Source organism: Lepidochelys kempii, chromosome 1, assembly GCF_965140265.1.
Source record: "Lepidochelys kempii isolate rLepKem1 chromosome 1, rLepKem1.hap2, whole genome shotgun sequence".
NCBI classification, from domain to species: Eukaryota; Metazoa; Chordata; order Testudines; family Cheloniidae; genus Lepidochelys; species Lepidochelys kempii.
In genome coordinates, this window is record NC_133256.1 from 36,660,251 (window position 1) to 36,686,401 (window position 26,151).

The window sequence follows — 26,151 nt, forward strand, 5'->3', positions numbered from 1 at the left end:
GAAACAGATTGTTTAGCATAAATAGTTAACATATTTTAAGGGACCATTCATGGCAAAGTGGCCTGTTAGTATCCCTCCCATCACAGGGGGGAAAGGAAGGGAGTCAGTGTTCCAGTGTCTTGCCTGAGTGACAACTGTGTTGTTCCCTTGCTGTGATATGGTAAAAGAGGAGCATCTAATTACTACCACGTGTTGGTAGAGAATTCGTAACATTCAAAAAAATGAAGATAAGTCAGATGTCTTCAGGGAGGCCTTGATACAATCTGAGTCTTGAACTACATACCTTTACTTGAATTGTCAGTGGGTGGAGGGGGAGAATTAAAGAGTCTAAAGCAGCTAGCCAGTTATGCTTCTCTTCTCCTTCCCCCGCAATCACACTCTGGCTCATACCTCTACAGATGTGGGTCATTTGCAAACCAAGTAGATAGAGCTGTCCTGTGAATGATGCTTGAGTTAATAGCTATTACTGTTTTTAGTCTCACTTCCTCCTGTTCGAGTCCTCCTGTTAATATAACTACTGTTGTAGCCCTCCATACCTTTAAATTGTGAAGCCAGTATTGTTAGAGCAAATGGTAGTTGGTAGTAATAGTTATTGTGAGCTACCAGAAATTATTATATTTAGCACTTCAGTTTCAAAACTCTGTGGAAATACTTATTCTTCGGGTGATGGTCCCTGTGTGCGTTCCACACAGGGATGCACATGTGCACCATGCACAGGTCCGGAAATGTTTCTTAGCAGTGTCCATTGACACGTTCGTATGTAGTGTGTCTCCTCATGCAAGGGTATAAGAGATAATGCGGGTCGATGTCTCCCTGGTTCCTTCTTACCACTGCATGGCCTGAATCACAACCTCGTTTTCCTTCGCTCTCTTAGGGGGCTTATCTTCACTACCAGGATAAGTCAACCTAAGTTATGCTACTCCAGCTATATGAATAACGTAGCTGGGGTCAACGTAGATTAGGTCGACTTACCCTGGTGTCTTCACTGCACTGTATCGACAGGAGATGCTCTCTGTTTGACTTACCTTAAACTTCTTGGAGAGCCGGAGTACCAGAGAGCACTCTGCCATTGATTTAGTGGGTCTGCACTAGAGCCACTAAATCAACACCTGCTGCAATCAATTGATTGCAGCAGCTGCGTCAATCTCCCCAGTAGCGAAGATAAGCCCATAGTCTGCTAAGAGAGTTGTTCTTGTTTGTACGTAGTTAGTAGATAGTTTTACAGTTACATAAGTGAAATTGGTATAGAATAGTTAGTGTAGTAGTTTCTTTCTCTGTTCAGGGACCACACCCCTGCCAGGGTTTATGCCTAGGATCCTGGGCTTCAAAATTTCTCTCTCCTGCCCAGGTCCTTCTCTGGAAATGATGAACACCATCAGTGCCTCAGCTGCCTGGGCATGGTTCACATTTTGGCACGTTGCACCATCTGTAGGTCCTTCCCGCCCAGGACCAGGGAAACCTGCAAGCTCTGTCTCCGCATATGGATAAGACTGTGCGGCCCCGAGCACGCTCAGATCCCTGCCCAGGACCCTGTAAAGTGTTTGCCACCAGCAGTGGGCGCCCCTACAAGCCCCGCCCAGTGCTTGGAACTGGCAGAACCGAAGGACAAGTCCCGGCATGAGAGCAAAAAATACTCACCTGGGCGCAAGAGCAGGTCCCCACAGAGGACCACTCACAAGCATAGCATTTCCTCCCTGAGCTGAGCCAGATCAGGTGAGATGTCACACGTGGATCCAGCCGGACTGGCACCCAAGATGCCCCAGATGTAGGGTATGGCCAAGCACAATCGGGATCCAGCAGTACTGATGGTCATCTCTATGACGAGATAACTGGCTCTGTGGATGAGGGGAAAGCAGTGGACATGTTGTTCCTTGACTTTAGCAAAGCTTTTGACACGGTCTCCCACAGTATTCTTGTCAGCAAGTTAAAGAAGTATGGATTGGATGAATGGACTATAAGGTGGATAGAAAGCTGGCTAGATTGTCGGGCTCAATGGGTAGTGATCAACAACTCGATGTCTAGTTGGCAGCCGGTGTCAAGTGGAGTCCCCCAGGGGTCAGTCCTAGGGCCAGTTTTGTTCAACATCTTCATTAATGATCTGGATCATGGGATGGATTGCATCCTCAGCAAGTTTGCAGATGACACTAAACTGGGAGGAGAGGTAGATACGCTGAAGGGTAGGGATAGAATACAGAGGAACCTAGACAAATTGGAGGATTGGGCCAAAAGAAATCTGATGAGGTTCAACAAGGACAAGTGCAGAGTCCTGCCCTTAGGACAGAAGAATCCCATGCACTGCTACAGACTAGGGACCGAATGGCTAGGCAGCAGTTCTGCAGAAAAGGACCTAGGGGTTACAGTGGACGAGAAGCTGGATATAAGTCAACAGTGTGCCCTTGTTGCCAAGAAGGCCAATGGCATTTTGGTATGTATAAGTAGGGGCACTGCCAGCAGATCGAGGGACGTGATCGTTCCCCTTTAATCGACATTGGTGAGGCCTCATCTGGTGTACTGTGTTGTTTTAGGCCACCCACTACAAGAAGGATGTGGAAAAATTGGAAGACATCCAGTGGAAGGCAACAAAAATGTTTAGGGGACTGGAACATATGACTTATGAGGAGAGGCTGAGGGAACTGGGATTGTTTAGTCTGCGGAAGAGAAGAATGAGGGGGGATTTGATAGCTGCTTTCAACTACCTGAAAGGGGGTTCCAAAGAGGATGGCTCTAGACTGTTCTCAGTGGTAGCAGATGACAGAACAAGGAGTAATGGTCTCAAGTTACAGTGGGGGAAGGTTTAGGTTGGATATTAAGAAAAACTTTTTCACTAGGAGGGTGGTGAAACACTAGAATGCGTTACCTAGGGAGGTGGTGGAATCTCCTTCTTTTGAAGTTTTTAAGGTCAGGCTTGACAAAGCCCTGGCTGGGATGATTTAGTTGGGGATTGGTCCTGCTTTGAGCAGGGGGTTGGACTAGATGACCTCCTGAGGTCCCTTCCAACCCTGATATTCTATGATTCTAAGCTCAGCATGCTCCCCTGCTTCCTGCCCCCATCACTCCCCAAGGCATCTGGACCTCCCCTACCCAGACACCTCTGCCAAACCTCACCCCGTACACCCAGAACTCTCCTGGCCCTCCATACCCGAACCTCACCCCACTGAACCTCAGCCCCTGCATTTGGAGCCCCCTGCACTCAAACCCCCACCCTAATGAGCCCTACCTCCCTGCAGCACCCTGAACACCCACATCCAGACCCCCAAGCCACTGACCCCCAACTAGCTGCACCCAGATCCCCACACCACCAAGCCCCACTCCCCCAGTGCCCAGACCCCCCTTCTGAGACCCCCCCACACACCCAGACCCCTCACCTGGAAGCCCCTGCAGAGTCCCATTGTCTCTCCACCTGGAACCCCCCCAACAAGCCTCTGTGCATCCAGATACCCCCACACCTATACTCCCAACTGACTGCCTGCACCCAGATTGTCCCACACAGAATCCTCTCCCCCCATGCTAAGCCCCTCCATACTTGGATCCTGCCTGGTTGAGCCTGTCTGCCCCACAACTGGTGCTCTTGACATAGAGGGTCAGAGCCCCAGGGTGTTTCTGGCCTTAGTGCTTTGTCAGGGCTGGGTGCAGCCTCACCACTGAGTCTGTGTCCCGGGGTGGGGAGGCTGCAGGGTGATCTTCCACTTTCGTGCAGCCAGTGGCCTATGCTCCCCACTGCCATATTGGAGCCTCTGTATTTATTTATTGACAAATAAAACTTGCAGCATTTTAAAATATTGTGTGCAGAATTTTTATTTTTTTGGCACAGAATTTTTAAATTTTTTGGCGTAGAATGCCCTCAGCAGTATGTTTGGTTGTGGACAGTTGTTCTTGCTTTGTTTTGTTTTGTTTTTACAAAAAGGAAGTTAATAGAGCAATAGCATGTTAACTTGTGGCACTTTGTGATCCCTGTATCCTGGCAACAGAAAAATTTTTTAAAATGAACTTTGCAATTCTTTCATTCTACAGTATTCTGAAAATTCTGAGTCCCTAAATTGTGCGATCAGTAATTTGCTGTATACTGCTTTCTTCTGTCACTCAGAAATTTTGAATTATATCACTATAAGGGTTGGACTTTATTAAGGGAAATAATCATATCAGATGTCCACTTAGCATGCTGAACTCTGAGACATTTGAAAACATTCAATTATTTTTTGTTTTGTGTTGGGGGAGGGGAAGGTGTTGAGAACTTTATGGCAAAAGTGTTGCATTTTTTTAAACATACTCATTACTCAAATTTCTGACTGGCTGTTGCTTAAACTTCGGGGTTTGGACTAGATGACCTCCTGAGGTCCCTTCCAACCCTGATATTCTATGAAACATTATGGAAAGTCATCCATGGAAAGAGACCATGCATGGAAAATTCCAGCCCCAAAGCTAAATATTTCAGTAACCATGTGAAAACTGTTAAAATGTAATCTATATTGCAATCCTAACGGAAGTGGTTGCTACCCAAGTTTAATAACTATTTGTAAGTATGGATTTACTCAGTATCAAACTTTTAGTACCATTTAAACAAAATCTGCATGTCTTGGGCAATAAGACCCATACAAAGCAAAGAATATTTATCACTCAGAAATGCCCTCTCTTGTAAGTTTGAGCCAGAAGGATGTTCTTAGTAAAAATATCTCTATGGAGTTGACATTGGAACCATATACAAGAAAGCATTACCATTTTGCCATAGAGTAACCTATCACATCACCACCGGAAGAATTTTGTAGCAGCTGCCATCAGCCCTTCTCTAAAAAGAGCATATCTCTCAGAGCATTTATTGAACAGGATTAAAACAAAATGCTAACTGACTGATTCAGTCATGCTGGCTTTTTGTCAGGCCAAATGGATGCTGGATCCACTAGTGTTCTGTCTAGTCATAATACACTGGGATTGGTAAACATTCTCTTTCTCTGTTTCACATATTTCAGATGGCAGGACCCTCTGGCAGTAGCAATGTACACATTGTTCCCCGATTCAGATCAAGAGAGTACATGCATGTTCAGTCTGATGCTTGTTAATGCCAGAGAGCCTTACAGTGGTCGAGGTTCTCTTGATATTTTTTTGTTGCTTCTATGTTTGTTGCTTTGATGATTCAGTAAGATGACGGACTGAGTCATCTTCTCAAATATCCTGCTAAAGTCCTTGTTGGATATGTTAAGATAGGAGTTAATACACATAGTCATATTAAAACAAACAACCCCCAGCCATATTATAATCACCGTTGCTCTGTCTGAAGGCTGCTCTGTCCACTTTTAATCATAGATTCTACCTCTCTAGTTTATTCTGGAATATGGCGTATATTTGAGTGGTGGTGTACTACATGGTAGGTAATGCATGCCATTCGGCTGTTTGTCTTGCATTGAAGAATGGGCCTCCCAACCCTCACCTCCCCAAAAAGCACCCATCTAACCTACTGAAAACCACATAGGGTGACCAGATGTCCTGATTTTTATAGGGACAGTCCTGATTTTTGGGTCTTTTTCTTATATAGGATTCTGTTACCCCCCACTCCCGTGCCAATTTTTCACATTTGCTGTCTGGTCACCCTAAAACCACACCACTGTGCTGCTGAGAGATTAAGACTGTTCCAGTAAGAAATAAGTAATTATTATCACAGGGATTTTGAAAAGGATGTGTGGTGTTTTTTTTTTTTAAACAACCCAAACCCCGACTGCAATCCTGGTCTGTTAGTAAGGGTTGCCAGTATTGGTTGAAAGAAGAAAAGGAGTACTTGTGGCACCTTAGAGACTAACCAATTTATTTGAACATAAGCTTTCGTGAGCTACAGCTCACTTCATCGGATGCATAAAGTGGAAAGTACAGTGAGGAGATTTTATATACACACAGACCATGAAAAAATACACATTGTAAGGAGAGTGATCACTTAAGATGAGCTATTACCAGCGGGAGAGTGGGGTGAGTGGGAGAGAAAACCTTTTGAAGTGATAATCAAGGTGGGCCATTTCCAGCACATTTCCAGGAGTTAACAAGAACGTCTGATGAACAGTGGGGGGGAGGAATAAACAAGGGGAAATGGTTTTACTTTGTATAATGACTCAACCACTCCCAGTCTCTATTCAAGCCTAAATTAATTGTATCCAATTTGCAAATTAATTCCAATTCAGCAGTCTCTCGTTGGAGTCTGTTTTCAAAGTTTTTTTGTTGAAGGATAGTCACTTTGAGATCAGAAATCGAGTGACCAGAGAGATTGAAGCGTTCTCCGACTGGTTTATGAATGTTATAATTCTTGACATCTGATTTGTGTCCATTTATTCTTTTACGTAGAGACTGTCCAGTTTGGCCAATGTACATGGCAGAGGGGCATTGCTGGCACATGATGGCATATATCACATTGGTAGATGTGCAGGTGAATGAGCCTCTGATAGTGTGGCTGATGTGATTAGGCCCTTTGATGGTGTCCCCTGAATAGATATGTGGGCAGTTTTGGTTGGACGTATTCCTGGAGGTTTCATTACATGATACAATCTTTGATGAAAGATTAATGTTTATTTCCTGGAGACTCCAGGGCAATCCTGGAGGGTTGGCAAACCTATCTGTTAGGATTATCCTTGTGATGTGATATTATGGACGTTACTTTTGTTTTCAGTGTACACAAGAAAGGAAGAGAGAGGGCTTGGGCAAATGCATTACTATCCATACAGATCTTGGGGAAGGGGTTCTTGACTCTAATCTTTGCTTTTACTTTGTGACCAGATGGAATTTGGTGAATATAAAACTTTAAAAAACATCAACCCTGTCTTTCTATTAGCACCCTCTGTCATTCTAACTGCTTTTTTGGGGAAGGGAAGGACAAAATATTTGCAGCTCTCCAACAAAGTTAATTGGCTCCCCCTCACCACCAGATGTAAGATTTCTCTCTAGCATATATTTAGAATGTATTTCTCATGCTGTGTAGTAGCCTGTCATTTTAAAAATTAACCATAAAAGTGATGCACAAGAAGAAAGAATGTTTAGAAAATACAGTAAAATAGAACAAGCTGAGAGGTCTTTGCTTCCTTTTTGTAAAAAAAAAAAAAAAAGGTCTTTCGGTTCAGTTCACTAAATCATAAGTAAGATCTGCCATGGAGTTTGATGATCACATCACTCTCGATGTTTTCATTTACTTTACTCTTTTACTTTAAAATATTCAGTCTGGCCTTTGTGAGAGAGTGAATAATTGTGGTGCTTCTGGAGACTGGAAAATAAGAAACTGTAACAAATTGCAGAATAATGGTGTACTTTAAAGACTTATTAAAAAAAAAAGACAAGGCAGCTTTTCCCTCCCTTTTCAACGTATGTTTTCTTGTGTCCCTTATGCATTTTAGAAGATAATGAAAGATCAGAGATGGAAGATCTTGGTCCACTTGTAAGATGTTAAGAAATGGAATCAACGTTGTCATTGCTTAGGATTTGAAACGTGACCAAAAACATTCCCCCCAAAAAGCACAAATCAGACTCCCTCTCCCAATTGTTCCAGCTGCACAATTCCTGATGGAAGAGGCCTTTATTGAAAGTGACAGATTAAAAGTTGGATTCTAATGGCAAGATTTGATTGGCTGTGTAATTTGGTTAAAGCACATAGGAAATATTTCTGCCTTCATTTCTGTGTTGTCTTGTTTTGGGTGGAAATCATTGTGAATAGAACCTTAATGATACTCTTCTCTGGCTTAGTAAAATGGAAGCTGTGGAATAAGGACAATGGAATAATCTTGGGCTAAACCATTTTTGCCTGAGGTGTAGTAGAAATAGTCTTATGCTTGGAGAATGTGTGCCTATTTGACTTCTTCATACGTTTTAATGATACATTACCCTGTGGTGATACAGTATTAATCACAATTGTACAGTTATTGTATGATATCACTTCAGGGCGGAGTTAAGGTGGTTTAAGTGACCCAGACTGTGCATTTCCATACCTTTGCATGTATGGATTTCAAGTTTAAGCTTCCAGTGTAACCTATTTTTAAGTTTGATTTCCTGGGTTTATAATACTTGTTTTTGAAATAATTACAACATCCCTGTAATGTGTTATCATTGAGAGTGAATAACTTAAGATGTCTCCACATTGACTTAGTTTTGACTGGAAATTTGTAATATAGTTTGCTCCTCAGAACTCTACCTTAAGCAAATTCTTTAGGAAGTCATGCTCTTGCCTGCTAGTGGCTTGGGCATCAGAAGGGATGTCAGTGCTGCTAATACTGACAGTTCATGGAGCTTCGGTTTTTAGCTTAAATGATAGATCGACTGCAGTTGAATCTAAGGTTCCTCGCTAGAGTGCCCAGCAGGGACACAGATCTCAAAGTCTAACAGATGTGTATCAGGACTGTAAGTTACAGTCTGCAAAAAATTCAGATGGTGACTTAATCCACTTTAACTCTTTTAATGACCGATTTTAAAATATACTTGCTTAGTTCTTGTAGATTTTACCATATTAGAGACATTTCAGGCATACTAGTTTTCATAAATACATTCTGGTAAGATAATATACATTGAATATGCTGATAAATGAGAATTGTTTATTTGTATACTTAATACTATAATATTTATACTGTGGTTACATACATGTGTGATAATTCCAGGTTAAACATTTGGTTGCTTCCAGACACTATGGATTGCAACTTTCACTGAGAAGACATTGAAAATTATTCATGTATCCCACAGAATTAATGGAAATGTATGTTTAAAAAAGAAAAGCAATGGAAAATGCATTGTACAATGCTTTTTTCTTTTGAGACAGCTGCAGCTTTTAAATCAGAGTATCAACATTAATATTCTTTTCTCTATGAATATGCAGCAATTCAAAAGCCATAAAGGATATGTCTACACTGCAAATATCCAGCTGACTTGGCTCAAGGGGCTGTTTAATTCCGGTGTAGATGTTCGGGCTTGGGCTGGAGCCTGGGCTCTAGAACCCTGCGAGGTGGGAGGGTCCCAGTGCTTGGGCCTGAACCTCAATGTCTACACTGCAATTAAACAGCCTCCTAGCCCGAGTCCTGCAAGCGTGAGTCAGCTGGCATGGGCTAGCCGTGGTTGTCTAATTAAAGCATTGACATACCCTAAGTGAATTTTGGAGGGTGGGGAGAATCTTTTCACCTCTGGAAGTTAGTGTTTAAATTGGTGGCTTATAGCAAGAGCTGTGTTGAGGGCAGAAATCCTGCTTTGTGAAGGATTTTGAGATTTCAACATTTGTTTTGATTCCAGTTAGTTCAGTGGTTCTCAAACTTGGGGCGCCGCTTGTTCAGGGAAACCCCTGGCGGGCCGGGCTGGTTTGTTTACCTGCTGCGTCCGCAGGTTCGGCCGATCGCGGCTCCCACTGGCCGCGGTTTGCTGCTCCAGGACTATGGTGACTGTAGGAAGGGCGGCCAGCACGTCCCTTGGCCCGCGCCACTTTCTGCAGCCCCCATTGGCCTGGAACAGCGAACCGCGGCTAGTGGGAGCTGCGATTGGCCAAATCTGCGGACGCAGCAGGGAAACAAAGCAGCCCGGCCCGCCAGGGGCATTCCCTGAACAAGCGACGCCCTAGTTTTGAGAACCACTGAGTTACTAAAACCCCTATATTTCAACAGGCTCTGAAGGAAAACTTTATATAAAAATTTATTTTGTTTTAAGTCAAACGCAACATTTCCTTTTTTATTTTCAGTTACATGTATAATACGTAATAAAATTCAAAACAGTCATTTAAAAACAAAATAGAAACTTTTCATTTAACAAATGTTAAAACTGGGTGTCTCAAAATTGTTGGAATGTTTTTCTAGGTTTTCTCCAAAATGAAATGGCTGGAAAATGGTTGTGTTGAAGTTTTTTCTGATCCACTCCACTCAAACTTTTTATTTTTTGGATTCCAAGGTTGGCAAATCAGCACCTTCCTTCCCTGTTCCCTTATGATATGCCCTGGCACAGTTCCCACCATCTTTTTTTCCTGTCCACATTCTCTTTCCCTTCTCCCCACATATCTTTTCTGACAGTGTTCCGCTTACCCCTACCTTCTACCCAGTTTTCTGTGCTTTCTAATCCCCCAGTCCCTGCTTTCTGGAAGACTGTACGCTGGCCGAGTGGGGAGACTAGGGATGCTTTTGAAGCTGATTTAAATAGCATGGGAGCAGAGAAAATCTTGCAATGCTGCATGAACCTGCTCCTCCCATGAGCCAGCTTCACTATGGGGCACTTCAAGAGAGTACAAGTGGAGGGAGACCAGATGAGTGTCTTTCAAGCTTTTTTTTTTTTTTTTTTTTAAAGTGGACAGTAGGATGAGTCTTGGGTCAAGCAGTCTTTCTCACCCCTGCTACTACATTCCTGTGCATCATGCCTTTTCCTTGATTTTTGAAGAACTATCTCTAGGGGTGCTAAGGTTGTTCAGTCTTCATGTCCATTCAGCCTTTGTCATCTTTGCTCAGACTGCTAATGAAGAGTGCCAGCTACCATGGTAGGATTTGTAATATGAGGAAAAATCTCTTCTGGAATGTACTCTAAATGTATAAAAGAGCTGGTTACAATGCATGCCCCTTGTGTAAAACACATATGCATAATAAATTCAAGAGCTAATAGTATTTACTTTCTGCAGAAAATTCAAAATTTAAATTTTGTAAACATTCCAACATTTTGTGATGCCTACGAAAAAAGAAAATAAGACTACCGTATTTTTGCATAGGTCATTAAATAGCTTGTCAGATAAAAACTTTTAGCCTTAATTACCTCAGCTGGATTTGAACCAGTGTCTTGGGAGAGATCATATAATTCTCTTTTCTGATCCATCTGGTGGCTCCTGTTTCTGCCTCTCTCCGCTAATATATGCTAAGTATAAAGAAAAAAATTGATCTTTTTGAAATAAACAAGATGAATGTAACTCATCTGCATTTAACCAAAATATCTCATGAAACAGCAGAGACAAGTTCATAGAATAAACCTGTTACAGAAAATTCCTTTCACTTAACTAGAACTTGCAGCTAATAGGCCATATTGTTAAATGGAAAAGACAACAAGTGTGTTATGAGTTAAAATGCTGGGATCTTCATCTTTTGAGTTTGGTTCTTATCAGCCCCACCTAGTTTAATTCCATCTGTTTTACTGACATTAATACCCTGTGTATTAAATTAAGTGATGAGCACTAACCAGACTTCTGCATCCAAACACTCATAAGCTTTAAGGAAAGTTAGTTTCAAGCTTTAGTTCTTTGACCCACCACTACTTGAAGAAAACACCCTTCCCCCAAATAAACAAAAAAAACAATCAAAACAGGTAGTTAACACAATACAATTGTCTCCCAGTCCAGGGTTCTCCCATATTCTGGTGTTTCCATGGATTTCTGTGTTCTAAGGAATGATCTAAATCTAGGGAATAATTTGGTCAACGGCTGATCTCTAGCTCTTTGCGTACCAAGTGATTGTCAATATTTAGTATAGACCCAGAAGTTATGAAAACCCCTCAGAAGTTTCATGTATTAGCTGATGGTGATTGTTGTAATCTTTTAGAAAGGTACAAGAAGTATATTTGTTGTCTCTTATAAGAATAAGTTTCTTTACAGTGAAACATTGGTTGCTCTCAGATCTAGGCAATGCACATATTGACTAGTTTGGTTGCAAGTAAGTTCCTTAGGATTTATATGTGCTTGGTGTAGAATTATTGAAATACCCTTGATTGTGCCATATCCGCATCTCTGCTGGAGTTTTCCATGATACTAGCTTAGAAAAGCAGAGTTTTCAAACTGAGCAATCATTTGCAAAATTCAGGATCATGTCAGCCTTAATATTTGACTGATGCTTTTCAAAGTTTGTACTGTAGCAAATAGAGCGGTACATGAACGCTGCTGTTCGTCTTTTGAATACAAATCTGGCTGGATCCTCATCTTCACAATGTTCAAGTAAAGGCTAATCACTGCTGCATACCTTACAGAGCACTGATACCTAGCAAGTTTCTAGGTTAGCACCTACAGATTTCAGATTCTTGTTTAAGTTGTTTTAAAAAGCACATAACCTGAAAATGGAAATAAAGTCTGTATCTTAAATGAGGTGAGCACCATTTCAAAACAAAACAAACCGTTGTTGTTTTTTAAAGCCTGGAGACGAAGGTTTGGAGCATTTTCAAACCCTGGTTCCACTTCCTCTATAGAAAAACTTCTGGCCATGCCTTGTCAGACAGGGCAGAGCAGCCAGGGGAGGACCTGGGACTATGGAGCCAACTTGATGTTGAGGCCAGATTTCCATTACCAAATGGGGCAGGAGAGTACAGAAAAGTGCAGAAGTGGAGGCAAGATAGATGAGACATGATGGCCGCTGCAAGCGGCTCACCACCAGTCGTCTGGTCTGCCTTTCACAGAGTCGTTGGGAGAAGAGCAGAGGGTATTGGCTACCCAAGCTCTCCTTTGCTTGTACTCACACTGAGGTTTGGGGGACTGGGCTTTGAAGTTTGATTGCGTTGCTTCTCATTATGAGCTCGAGAAGGGATGTGAGGAGTAGCCAAGCTGCGTCTCACTGCTGCTTTTGTCTATGGGAATCAGTAGAAAAGGGCTGGGAACTCAGCCATATTCTTCCTTCTCCAGCACAGAATAAGGGAAGAGGGAAACTGGCTAGTAAATGGTTTGGTTCTTGCAGTTCCATGGGGACTGAGTGGGAATTAGACTGTTTCAGGCTTGATAGAGAAGGCACAGCCAAGTGGTTGAAGGACATGGACTCTCAAATACCTCTGGAAGTCTCTCCTGAGAGCCAGGGAACTATAATGTCAATTAGTTTAGAACCAACGGTGGATGCTTTACAAGGCACAAAGATGAAGACACCCTGTGCCTCTTCCTGTGATTTGAAGACTTTCTTTGGAGAGACTGTGGCAGTTTCTAGGAGGGAAAGAGCTGTGAGAACTATATACAGCTTAGACAGAAGAGTTAAACTGCAGTGTGATATTCAGTATGGGGATATCTTCGCTCTCACTGGGTAACATCTTGGAGAAATATAAAAACAAGTGTGTGAAATTGAATACCAAATCCATTTTAAGTTCTTCAGCAGCAGTTGCTGTTGAATGTTGGGTAAAAATAATATGAAATAGTAATGTTATGTGGCTTCTGAAAAATGAGAGTTCATGACCTTTCTTCCCAGGAATATGGAGGAAAAATCCCAAGACTGCAGGAAAGCAATAGCACATTTTATACCTACCATGACATAAAGTGATTACTCCATCATGACAACTTAGCCTGGCATTGGACAGCTGCTGTGTTGAAAACACTATGCTCATTTTTACAGATTAACAGGCTGTAAACATTGCCTTACCCAATGACTTAGCATTAAGTGAGTTGGAACAAAAGATGAAAATTGATTTTTCAGTGCCCACACTTGGCAGTTTTCTAGCAATCAAAACTTCAAATCTGAAGCAAAGGTACTGGAAGGGACTGTAGGTGGTCTGACACTAAATTGATGAGGCCATAAAAGTATGTACCCAAGTAGATAAATTGGGAATTGTTCACTGAGTCTGGTCTTGGCGCTCCAGGATTTTATTGAAATGTGAACAAGCAACTGGAATTTGTGTTCGGACCATTAAACAGTAAAAATAAATACTGGTGCTCTCACTTCTACAGTATCCTCCATTGATAATCATATTGCCGTGGGAACTTCTGTGGCAGAGCCAATGTAGAGCATCTGTAATACTGTAGCCAAGGAAGTTCTACACAATCAGTAGCTATTGTGGTGGTGGTTTTTAAATGAATGTCTTTGGGAATCCTAAGCTACTGATTGTGTAGAACTTCCTTGGCTACAATAGTACAGATGCTCTGTATTGGCTCTGCCACAAAAGTTCCAACGGCAATGTGATGGTTTAAAAAGAGTGGAAATTCTGAGATATCTTGCTTATGGAATATTTTCTCAATAAAAATTGTATTTTTAAGGGTGATTAAGTTTGGTCTCTAAAAGCCTGGGGATATCTTTGTTCAGAAACCTCTTCCTTTGCCTGGGGTTTGGTGTAGAAAAAACATAAGAACATCAGAATGGCCATATGGGGTCAGACCAAAGGTCCATCTAGCCCAGTGTCCTGTCTTCTGACAGTGGCCAATGCCAGGTACCCCAGAGGGAATGAACAGAACAGGTAGTCATCAAGTGATCCATCCCCTGTCATCCATTACCAGCTTCTGGCAAACAGAGGCTAGGGACACCATCCCTGCCCATTCTGGCTAATAGCCGTTGATGGACCTATCCGCCATGAATTTATCTGGTTTCTTTTTTGAACCCTGCTATAGTCTTGGCCTTCACAACATTCTTTGGCAAAGAGTTGCACAGGTTGAACATTACGTGAAGAAATACTTCCTTTTATTTGTTTTAAACCTTCTGCCTATTAATTTCATTTGGTGACCCCATGGTCTTGTGTTATGAGAAGGAATAAATAACACTTCCTTATTTACTTTCTCCACACCAGTCATAGTTTTATAGACCTCTACCATATCCCCCCTTAGTCGTCTCTTTTCCAAGCTGAAAAGTCCCAATCTTATTAATCTGTCCTCATATGGAAGCTGTTCCATACCCCTAATCATTTTTGTTGCCCTTTTCTGAACCTTTTCCAATTCAGTATATCTTTCCAACAGATCTCTCAAAGTTAAGAACTAGATTTTTTTCATGAGAAAACTAAAGACCTTGAATATCTACAGTATAGTTTAACTTCATGATTATATAACAGGATTCCTTAATTTCCTACTTTTTGTGCTTTTAAAAAGCTAATTTTAATTCTAAACTATTGAATAATCCAGCAAAAAACATCTGGCATGTACATGTGTAAGAAAAAATAAAATGTAGGCTGCCGATAAATAATCTAGTTCTGTAACTGTCTGCATTTTATAGAATTTTGTTAAAGAAATTCCAATTTGAATCTACCTTCCAATACTTAAAAAGAAAAGGAGTACTTGTGGCACCTTAGAGACTAACCAATTTATTTGAGCATGAGCTTTCGTGAGCTACGTGCTCAAATAAATTGGTTAGTCTCTAAGGTGCCACAAGTACTCCTTTTCTTTTTGCGAATACAGACTAACACGGCTGTTCCTCTGAAACCTTCCAATACTTAGTAACTCTGTAGTGTTTTAAAGATTCTAATTCTTGCCACACACCTGTAACGTCATTGAACAATCACTCCCACCTCATACATGGAAACACAGAGACTGGGAGGTTTTAGGGACCTGCATTTCCAAAGGTGCTGAGTACCTGCCCCTTTCTTTAAGGTAAATTGCAGTCTTGGATACTAAGCATGTCTGAAAATAGGATCTGGTTGTACTTTTGGGTGCCAAACTTGATGCACTTCATCCTGAAGATTTTCATATTAGTGATGGGAAGTAGAACATAGATGTTCCTAACTCATTCCATGGACCATGCTACGTCTGTAGCTTACTGAAGAACAGTGTCTTTTTTTTCCTAAGAAGATGGTGCTTAATTGCTTCCCATTTTCTGTTGTTGATACTATAAACCATACAGTCTTCTAGTGAGGTGAGATTTTTGCACATTTTTTTCTTTACTGTTTTTCCTTTATCTCATAAAGTAATAACAATTTCAAAGCGTGTGCTCATACCCCCTGCAGATATAGTCTGTTCTTGTTTGAAGGCTTATTGGTTTAGTTCATAGGATCCCTTTACTACTTGATGTAATTCTTTTCTCTTGTCTTTCTGTGTTGTTGGCGGACATTACTTGGCCGCGCTCTGATATGCAGTGTTTTCAGAGTTTGTTAGAGGGTTTGCCCAGGCCTAATTTTTAAGCCCACCCCAAGCCCCCCTGACCTGAGCCAGAGAGGGTTGAGTGATTTGCGGTGTGCCCTTCTCACCGGGTACCACCCGTTGCTGAACTAGATGTGCTGCAGAGTGAGGCACTGCAACTCCTTGGCCTACACTCTTTGCAGCGTGCACAGGGCAGCAAGGTGGCAGTAGGGACAGGGCGCACAGCCACTGCCACCACTGCAATGACCCCATAGGCAGTCGAGGGTCATCGGAGGCGACCTGACCTGAGCCCAAGAAGACTGCGTTGTTTTCTGACCCAAACCCCAAACTTGTAGTTAGGTTCTGTAGTGTTGCAGGAAGCTCTAGTTTGTAGTACTGCAATTACATAAACCTATTCACAATAATAGTTGAGATGCTGTGGCATTTTTTCCTCTCAATTTACATTTCCTTTCTTGTCTATAATGTGTTTTTATGAACATTTGACTCAATACTATCTGTTCTATTAAAAAGATACATAGAGAAACATGCAATTATATTGTTGCAAATATAGCTTTCTTAACATAGCAAACATGCTATCTTAACATATATAAATATGCACTTGCACTTAAAAATAAACATACTTAAAGGGGTGGGAATGAACTTTATGGCTCAGCTCACTGGTAATGGATAAGCCTCTTGCTTGTGGGCTATCAGTTTGAAGCTAGAGAGAGTGCAATAATTACTCTTGGGGGAATTACGCACCAAAAAATTAAAAGTTCTGCGCACAATATTTTAAAATTCTGCATATTTTAGTTGTCAAAATAACACAATTTAATCACTTCAATTTCAATTATGTTGGTAATTTTTTTCAAAATACCTGTTAGCAAGTATGTCTAACAATACAGGACCCCGCCCCCGCACGCAAAAAATATACTCAGGAAATATAAATAAATCTATTTGATAAATAGATTTCTTACTAGGCATATATATACAGAACTTTGAGTAATTCATTTACATTACAATACAGAAACATGTTTCCTGTACCCCTCAGAAACAGTGCAAAGGCTTGGGAGAGTCAGGGGTAACGGAGGAGCAGAGGGAAGGAGCCTGGGAGTGAATATGTATGGTGGTTGGGTGTGGGTGGGAGAAATATGGAATAGTTTCTTGAGGGGAAGGGAAGAGGGTTTGTTAGGGAGTTGGGGAGCTTCCCCCATGCAGACTCTGGCTGTCCCCGAGCCTCTCCCATTCAGTCAAGCACATCTGCCCATGTGTCCTTGAATCCCCCCATCCCATGTGGCCCTGGAGCCCCCTTCCATTCAGCCCGGGCTCAATGCTGTCACCCCACTAGCTCCTGAGCCTAGGACCCAGTCTGTCCTCCCTCCCCCCTGCCTATGACTAGCCCTTCTGAGCCCCAGTCTGTGACCCCTTAGCAGCCCTGTGTGCCCCACCCCACTCTGCCTCCTAACCTGGCTCCGTGGGCAGGCTGCTGTAATGAATACTTATCAGAATATATCAAAGCACTTTGCAAAGAAAGACAGGTTCATCCTCATTTTACAAATGGGAAAACCAAAGCACAGAGATGAAGTGACTTGCCCAGGGTCACTCAGCACAGCAGTGGCAGAGTTCAGGCTAGAACCCAGGTCTTCAATCCACTATACTCTTTGAATAGGTTGGCTATAGTTCAATTCCCACGTTACAGGTGGTATTAACTGGCACCATGCAGCAACTAAGGATTGAATTGGGCTTTTGAGAGCTAGCTACCCTCTTACCCCTGAAATGTTCTGTCTGCCTCATGCCATAATGATGAGTATGGTATAAGAATAAAAGTAGTGTGGGGAAGCTCGTGCTTATATGTTTTGTGGATAAATAGGATGTCAGTCTCTAGGGTCTGTTAATCTGGCATCTTTCACTAGCACTGCATTTACCACAATAAAGTTAAAAGAATCACTTATTGAAACTTTGCCAAATTTTCTAACTCTGCACTGTATAAGAAATGTAGCCTTCTTTTTTTTTCTTGGCATACCTCTGTAGGACTCTCAATACTGGATACCGTATAAACGTACCCTCACTTCTTAAAGTCTGTCGCACAAATGAAAAAAGGATTGCACCACTATGCATGCTGAAAAGACCCATTGGAAGCTATGTTCTAGCAGTGAAGCTTGTGAGCTAGAGAAAACGTTTCCCCCCCGATCTTAGCAATCAGGCAGCTAAACCACACCTCACAGATTCAAAAATTTAATTTTACAAAATCAAATAACTGTTGCATCTATTCTGAAATATGTTCAGTCACATAGCAAAATAAATGTAAAAATAATTAGCAAATAAAAGTAACAGTTAATATGGAAAGCAGAAAAATAGTAAAATTACTATATAAAATGTTAAAGTAAAAATAGCGTTTTAGAGAAATTTGTGTGTTAGCAGCTTGAAGTAGATACATCTTTAAGTAGTTCATCCAAAGATTTCCTATTATTGTATTGCTTACGTGGTTTTCTTTGCTGCATCAAGAAAAGCTGGATAAAGTAGGAAATCTTCTGCAGCAAACTAATGCTTTTCAGGTTAGTTTAACAAAAATACAGTGGCTCACTTCGTGGCTTTGATTATTAGTGTGAATTACAAATTCAAAAGTGCTTTCATGTTTGCTTACAAGTGCCACAAACCAGAAGAGACGAGGATGGTGGTTTCTGTCCACTGACAGAATATAGAACAGCAAAGAACCCGTGAGGGATAACTAGGAGAGAGCCCAGAAACGCCCTATGTAGCAGGCACATTTGACAATCTGTGAGGACAAACCGTCTTGCTTCTCCATACAGTCTTGTGGTGGACTGTATATAGGCTGATACTTGAGTTCCAGCCTATGGCTTCTCCTTTAAGATAAAGATGAATAGAATTACGGGGTACTGGAACAATTTGTATAGTGGAGGTGCTGACAGCCATTGAACCAAACTGTAAACCCTTTATATGATGGAAACCACTTCAAGCCAGGGGGTGCGACAGCACCCCCAGCATCTCTAGTTCCAGCACCTATGTAGAATTATGCTTGTGCGGAGCCTGAAACACATTGCATTTGTAGGGCAAGTGATGAGATTGAGGGAAGGCACACCTTGCTAAGCTGTTAGGGAAAGGAGTATAAGACAGGTTAATAATTGCTACATAACACAACAAAAGTAGGTGACAGCACAGCTTTTCAATACTGCTGCTGCTGCAGTTACTAGTTGTCATAATAGATGTGGTTGCCATCTGATAATACAGTACATTAGCCTGTCGTAAACCATTTTTTCTCCAGTTTTGCTAAGGTTGTCATTTTTTATTTTATGGTGCATTATTTTCAGTGTATTAGTGTACTGACCATGAGGAAGATTTACTTTCTCCAGTGAATTTTTGTATTTCCCTTTATATTTAATGTAGTACAGTAAGTGCAGTATATTACATAACTAAAAATTTCAGGTTCTCCTAACCATTGTTTCCTTCAGATTTATGCGACTCCTTTTCTCGCTCTTGTCAAATATTGATACCAGTTTGCAGACAATCCCCACTCGGGTGAATAGTGGTGTCTTTCAGGACACTGGTTTTTCAGGGATGATGAATGATATGTATGTATACTTCCTAGTGAGTCTTAGTGATCCATTTTGCCATAAGATGATTGCTCTGCTGGCAAGTGTCACTTGATTCTGAATAATATGTCATTCTGTGTCACTTGATACCTGACTAATATGTCTTTTGTATTTAAAAACACCCTCAAAATTACTGAGGTCTGGACCTCACATCTTATGTGATTCTATGCCCATGTAATCCTTCCTGCTGGATGGGAGCAGATTACCTGTGAAATTGAAACAACAATCTTAATAGTTGTAAAGGTTTGGACTCACCCCTGCGGTGCCTCCTGCTGGTAGAGCGCCCTCTGCAGGCTGGTGATCTGCCTTACCACCGGCCCCTGTGTCCATCCCAGGAGCCAGTGCCCCTTTCTCTTTACTATCTCCCTGGCAATAGCCCAACACTCTCAGGTTCTGGGTCTCCCCACCCAGGGGAACCCCCACCCCCTAACCCCACCTCGCCTCAGTTTGGGCTACTTCAAGTCCCCTCTTAGCCCCTTGTATCGGGGACAGACTGCAGTGTATATGCCACTCATCACAGGCAAGGGGGTTTTGAACCTGCTGCCTCCGCCTACCCATGGGCTGCCCCTCTGCAACCCTGCACCTATTCGGCCTGTAGTCAGACCTGCAGCCTGAGGCTCTCCAGGCTGGAGCTCTCTGCTCCTCTGGCACTTCCCAAGCCCTGCTCCAATCTAGGTGTCCTACTCGGCACCTTGCAGTAAAGCCCTTTTCCCTCTTACAGGCAGAGGGAGACTGACTGGGCTCCTGGCTCACAGCCTCTTATTGGGGCCAGCTGGGCCTGATTGAGCTGACCACAGCTGCAGCTGCTCCCTTAATCCTGCTGGGCTTTTCCCCACAGCTCCAGCCCTCTCCCCAAGCTGGCCTCAGCCCAGTCAAGGCTAGAGCGGGTAACCACCCGACTACAGTAGTCAACATTAACTATTTCACTGTTGATCACTTCAGCAGAAACCTAGGATAATGTGCTTATTTCACCAGTCCAAACTACTCAAGATTCTGAAAGTCCTAGCTATTCCCTACCTGTTGGTCAAAACCTATCGCTTCCCTTTCTTCCAACAACTTCTGCAATGTAGTTGTTTTATCAGTTCACAAATCTAAAGCACAACAGACAGAAAACATGGGTATAGCATAAAATAAATGGTCAGGGTTTGTGCTGATCGACTGTATTGTTACCTTTTCTAGATAGCGCTGCTCATTCCATGTGGTAGTCATGGGAGAACATGTAGGGACGTGTGGATGGATTTTACTGTTTCTAATGTTGTAGTTTTCGTTTCACTGGTGTCCTTGGAATTTTCTGTTGCACTCAGAAAGCTCTCTGTTAAATGGGATGAATCTAATATGGCAGCTAGATGCTGCAGGGGTTGGAACTGCAAACATAAATGCTGTTTAACACTAAATCTCCACACTTTCTCTCAGCTGAACACTCCCATGCATATGTTCATCCACTTCTTACATACTGTGGTTGGAGCTCAGGAGGGAAGGGTTGTGGAGCTGGAGAGTTCCTTGATGGCCATTTGTCCCACATGATTGGGGGGAGCAGCGCTGTGGGTGGCATCCAGAACCATCGGGTCTACTCATCCCTTCAGGTACCTGAACTACTGCAAAGTGTGCACAAGCAGACCCGTGGTGAATGCTGCAGAAGTAGGTGGACTTGAGTGTAACACCAAGGTCATGGTACCAGTCAATGTAAGGTAGTAGCTATAGAAGCAGCAGTTGCTGTTTGCGGTTTTCCTGTCATGAGAGAGAGGAGGAAGTTGCTCAGGCCCTCCATGTCAACCCAACTATTGTCTGGCTAGTCATGCTGATGAGGGAAACCAGTGGCTTTAGCCAGTGATATTCAGTCTGTATCTAGATTGTGCATTGGCTGTTGCCATATATAGGCAGTGAGAAGGGAGTCTATCTCACAGCACCAACAAGTGAGTGTGACTTGGAGGGTCCAGGTTGTCTGGTGCCAATGGGATATAAGTTACTTAGAACACTCTAAAGATATTTGTTTTTTATTATATGACCTGATTCAAGCAGTTGCATCTATGCAAAAGTACCTTAGCCTTGTTTATATTAGTCATCCTATTCTAAAACTCACCTATAGTGTGTATGTTTTGGCAAATAGCTTTTTACTTAGTACCATAAACAGAAGTTAAAGTTCAAATCCTAGTGTAGTCTTTTTTGACAAAAAGTAACCATGTTCTCTCCCATCTGCTTTTTTAAAATACAGAATACCTCGAATTCAAAATTGAAGAAGAAAGCTACTAAAACCAAAGAAGCCAAAAAAATATTGAAGAGGAAATTTAAAGTCAACACAAAAATTGTCTTTACTGAAGATGGGGAGGTAAGATCGGTTCAAAATACACAGCAGACACTGGTGGTAGCTGAATTTATATTTTCTGTGAAAACAAATATACTTCAAACTGAGTCATAGACAGTGCTTCTGATTTTAGGTTTTAACTGGGAAACATTAATAAAACCCTCAATTAAAAAAATTGTGTTTATCCAATAAACCACTGGAAAAAACGTTGGAAATAGTTACTTGTTTCTGAGGACTTGTTGCGAGCATTACTGCTCCATCTAGACAGTGGTGTGAATTCTGAAGTACACTAACATGTTGTACATTAATTGGTCCATGGAGACCCTGCTGGTGTGCACTAAAGGTTCCCTAGTGTGTTTTAACGTAGGACTGTTTGAAACAGTCCTACGTTAAAGCACACTAGGGTACATTAAAAAGAGATTACACCTTTTACAGTATATACTACTATTGTGAGTAATATGCGTAATATTATATAATACAGAGAGAGCCCTCCAAAAAACATATTTTTGGACATCCACATAAAACTCAAATTGCTTAAAAAACCAAACAAACCCTGAAAATGAAATTAATAAACCACAAAAAACCCTAGTTATTCAGTTTGGTCCAGATTTTCAAAAGTACTTTCTGCTCATAATTGAAGCTAGATTTGCAAAACAGCTCAGCTCCCATTTAAATCTAATTGTACTGAGAACAATAGGAGCAGATGTATACTGAACCCTTTTCATATATTCCGATGTTTAAATGCAGGCTCTTGGGTTCTTTTGGAAATCTGGCCCTCCCAACTGCAGAAGAGAAAGTCTCTGGTGTTTTTTAAGGAAGATCTGTCAAATCCCAATGCTATCACTTGAAAAAGTTCTACCAATCCCTTGTATGGCAGTGGAATTAAAAGATGTGTCCCTATTTTTCTCTCAGATGTCCAGTATTTGTAGCTTTCATATGTCATGTGAGTAAAGAAGGTGCCAAGCTTATATACCAAATAGGGGGGAGATAGCTGTGCATTGAACTCTGGTAATTTAATTGGCTATCACCTAACACCATTTGGAAAAATGTATTCATTTTTAAACAGAAGTGAACTGCTGTATAGTGCTAGCCACTCCAGTACTGTTTGGTTGTAACCCAAACAAGCAAACCTCAGTGCTGCTTAAATATTAAATCTCTCTAACATGTGATTTCAGAAACATCAGAAGTTTGCTTTGGTTTTTTGTTTTCTGTGTTGAGATAAAAGGTAGCTTTTGTATTAGAGCAGTTTCATCAGTTAATGGGATGTAAACTAAATATAGTGATTACTTTTAAAATTTCTCAGTTGCCTTTGTAACTAAATAACATTCCCACAGGATGCTGAACATTGGGAATACTGTGGTAATATTACTTAGTTATCAAAATTCGAAAGCTTTTAAGGATGGCCTCACTAATAGAAGCAGTCTGTTCAAAACGATAACTAATTTCAGACATGGAAAAATTCCCTCAGTAATTTTTAAAGTATTTACTTCTCCAAGAAACATATTAAAACTAGGCCCTTTAGACAGCTATGGTACATAATGGACAAAACGCCTGGTTAGTAGAGTTACACCAGTAGTAAATTAGGCTCAGTGCATTCACTTGGATTTATAAGATACTGTAGTGAATCAAAAGAGCGTGCGATTCCATCCATATACACATTTTAGTAAAGATAAATTTTGTGTGTTTGTAAGGGGTTTTCAAAGGGAAAATATGAAAATTGTTTAAATTAAGCTGAAATCTAAATGCCTTTTTAAATAATTTAACATGCTGCTGCTTTAATGCTGTTTTGGAACAAAAAGTGAATGCTGAGGGGGTGTAGTGTAGTGTGTGTAGTAGCTGATAGAAATTCTCTGCTTTAATTTTTTAGCAAGTGCTTTAAAATATTTCTCTTGCATTCTGAATCATAGATGCTGGTCTGTCAGTTTGTATAATTACGACAATGTATTAAGATTTGTTCATGAATTTATGTGAGGGATGATCATGACTGCAGTTGCACTGTGTTCAGAATATGAAATAGAAATGCTATTCTTATAATAACTCTTAAGGAAGTCTCATAGGGGAAAGCTACTGGAAAAGATTAATCATGGCTTTAAAGATACAAGCCTTAATTTCCAGACATTTGTGCATGCAGTTACCACCATTGCATGTGTAAATTGGGTGTAATTGCATACACAAGTAGTCAGTTGTGCATTTAACTGGCCAATTCATATATATATATATATATATATATATATATGCCTAATTGGACATACATTTTTAAAGATGCAGTTACACAAAGCTGTCTTAAAATCTGGCCAATAAATTATAGTTCTTTAGTAAGTCAGTTCATAATGCATAGAGGTAATTAGACCTGGTTGTGTTTTTAAAAACACAATCTTGGATACCAAAATTTGAGAAAGGGATTAATTTCTTTTGAACCCCCAAACTGGTACTTGTAAGTATGAGGAGGAACAAAGTATTCAAATTTAGCTGGTGGGTAGATAAGTGTTTCATGTGATCCAGAGCAGTGAACCATAAAGCAACGAGGACAGAGACTAAAAATGAGCACAGGGATTGAACAGCAGCACAACAGAGAACAGGTTTTGGAGTTATTTATAGAAATATAAACTTTGCATCTGTAGAAGTTATTCCAACATTCTGATGGGCTCTAATGAAACCACACTGAAGTTTTACTGTGCTACTTAATATATTTCTCTTTAGTAAAATAAAACTCTTTTAAGACGTGTGTTCTGAATATTGTACACAAATGAATTCATTTTACAACAGGGAATACATTGCAATTGGTTTTATTTGTGGGTATGAAGGACCAGGAGGATGCAGCACAGAGTATTAGTAAATGATCCTCTTTCTCCTTGCCTGACAGCAGATCAAAATTCTGAACTTGTTTTCCCTTTTTTTGCAAAATATATTGGAGTGTCATAAATTTTCTCCACGTATATCCACTCTTTTGTTTAAAGAAACCCTCCCACCCCCATCCACAAGAACTACATTTTTGAAAGGCTACTCCAAAAGAGTCATGTGAACAGATGTTTACAAGATTTTGTTAAATACTTCTGAATCCTTGACTTAAATCTCTGAAACTCAAGATCAAAATAATGCATTGAAGCCAAGCCCATAAGTCATGAGTAATCAACATTCTGCCTGGAAGTCACATTTGGCCCTTCAACACTGCTAATGCAGTCTGGAAGAATAACTAGTAGAAAACTTTACATCTGGCATTCTCTGTAGTCTGTTACAACATGCCACAACAACAAGCATACTCCCACCTACTTGCTTACATACAAGTTCTTCTTCCAGTGCTTGCTCATGTCGATTCCTTTCTAGGTGTTTGTGCGCCCCCATGCACAGTTGTCGGAGATTTTTGCCTTAGCGGTATCTGTAGGGTCAGCTATGGCGGCCTCTGGGGTGCCGTGCTCATGTGTCAGAATATTAGGCACTGCCAGTCCTACACCCTCTCAGTTCCTTCTTACGACCTGTGACAGTTGTTCGGAGCGCCTTCCCCTTGCCTAGCAAGTGGTTAGCGTTTTTTCCTTCACTTCATGCTTTATTGCTTTGTAGTTTTGTTGACGGTAGTTAGCTAGTGAAGTAGTTGTTAAACACTGTAGTTAGTAAGTTAGGGTCCCAGCGGGGACTTTGCCCCAGGTGGGGCATGCACCAGTTTCCAGGTTTTAAGCCCTACAGTGACTGTGACAGGTCTATGCCTGTTAGTGACCCCCATAGCAGCTGCCTAAAGTGCTTGGGGGAATCACATGTAAAAGAAAAGTGTTGCATCTGTAAGAACTTTCGTCCCAGGACACAGAAGGAGAACGAGATCCATTTGATGGCCCTCCTCGTGGAGGCTGCTCTCTGCCCAGCCTCAGAGCCTTCCCAGCCAGACTCGACTCCCAGTACTTTGGCCTCTGTGTGTAGCGCATCCCCGGCACCAGGTTCTACCCAGCACCGCTCCCCTTCGCTGGTGTCCAAGAAGAAATCGAAGAAGCGTGACCCAGAACCGAGCAAGAAAGACCAAGGGGCATTGGGCAAAGAACCCTTTCAGGCAGCCCACTCCCAGTCTCCACCCTCTAGAAGAGGTTTGCCTGGAGGGAGGCATCTGTCACTGTATGGCCGGCACTGGTCATCCTCCCGCCAATCGTCTCCAGCCTGTGGGAACGTTCCCCAACGTGGTCCAATCTGCCCGCTCCCGGCACCAATCCCCTTATTCTAGGCAACATTCACCCATGGGCACGGTTAGCCGCCAGACTCAGACGTAGACAGCCTCACCGTGGTCACTGGAAGGGGATTCCTCTGGCACGGAAAAGGAGTTCATCCCTTCACCGAATCAGTGCGTAAAGCGTAGTTGGATGCCAGGATGGAGGAGTGAGTGCCCACCCCAAAACCTCCTTTGCCAATTGGAGATGAAGCCCCGGGTCCTCCCCTGGTCGTCCAGTTGGCCTCATTCAGTGTAGATGAGGCTGTTGCGGGGCCCTCTTGTTGTACCAATAAAATAAAAACCAGCAGGATCTTATTAAAGGGAAAAAGGCAAAATACCACATTTATTGTGAATACAGAAAGAATCATAG

At 41.7% G+C, this 26,151-nt stretch overlaps 1 protein-coding gene across 2 annotated transcripts in view; it reads left to right on the forward strand.

Annotated features, from left to right (window-relative positions):
- The window catches only part of DDX10 (DEAD-box helicase 10), a 326,657-nt gene that overhangs the window by 177,495 nt on the left and 123,011 nt on the right, over nucleotides 1-26,151 (forward strand). For both annotated transcript variants that reach the window (XR_012158274.1, XM_073339141.1), the window contains exon 14: nucleotides 21,503-21,616. Coding sequence is in view for 1 of the 2 variants with exons in the window: in XM_073339141.1 (XP_073195242.1) it covers nucleotides 21,503-21,616 (114 nt within the window). In the remaining variant the exon portion in view is untranslated. The remainder of the gene's footprint in view (nucleotides 1-21,502; nucleotides 21,617-26,151) is intronic.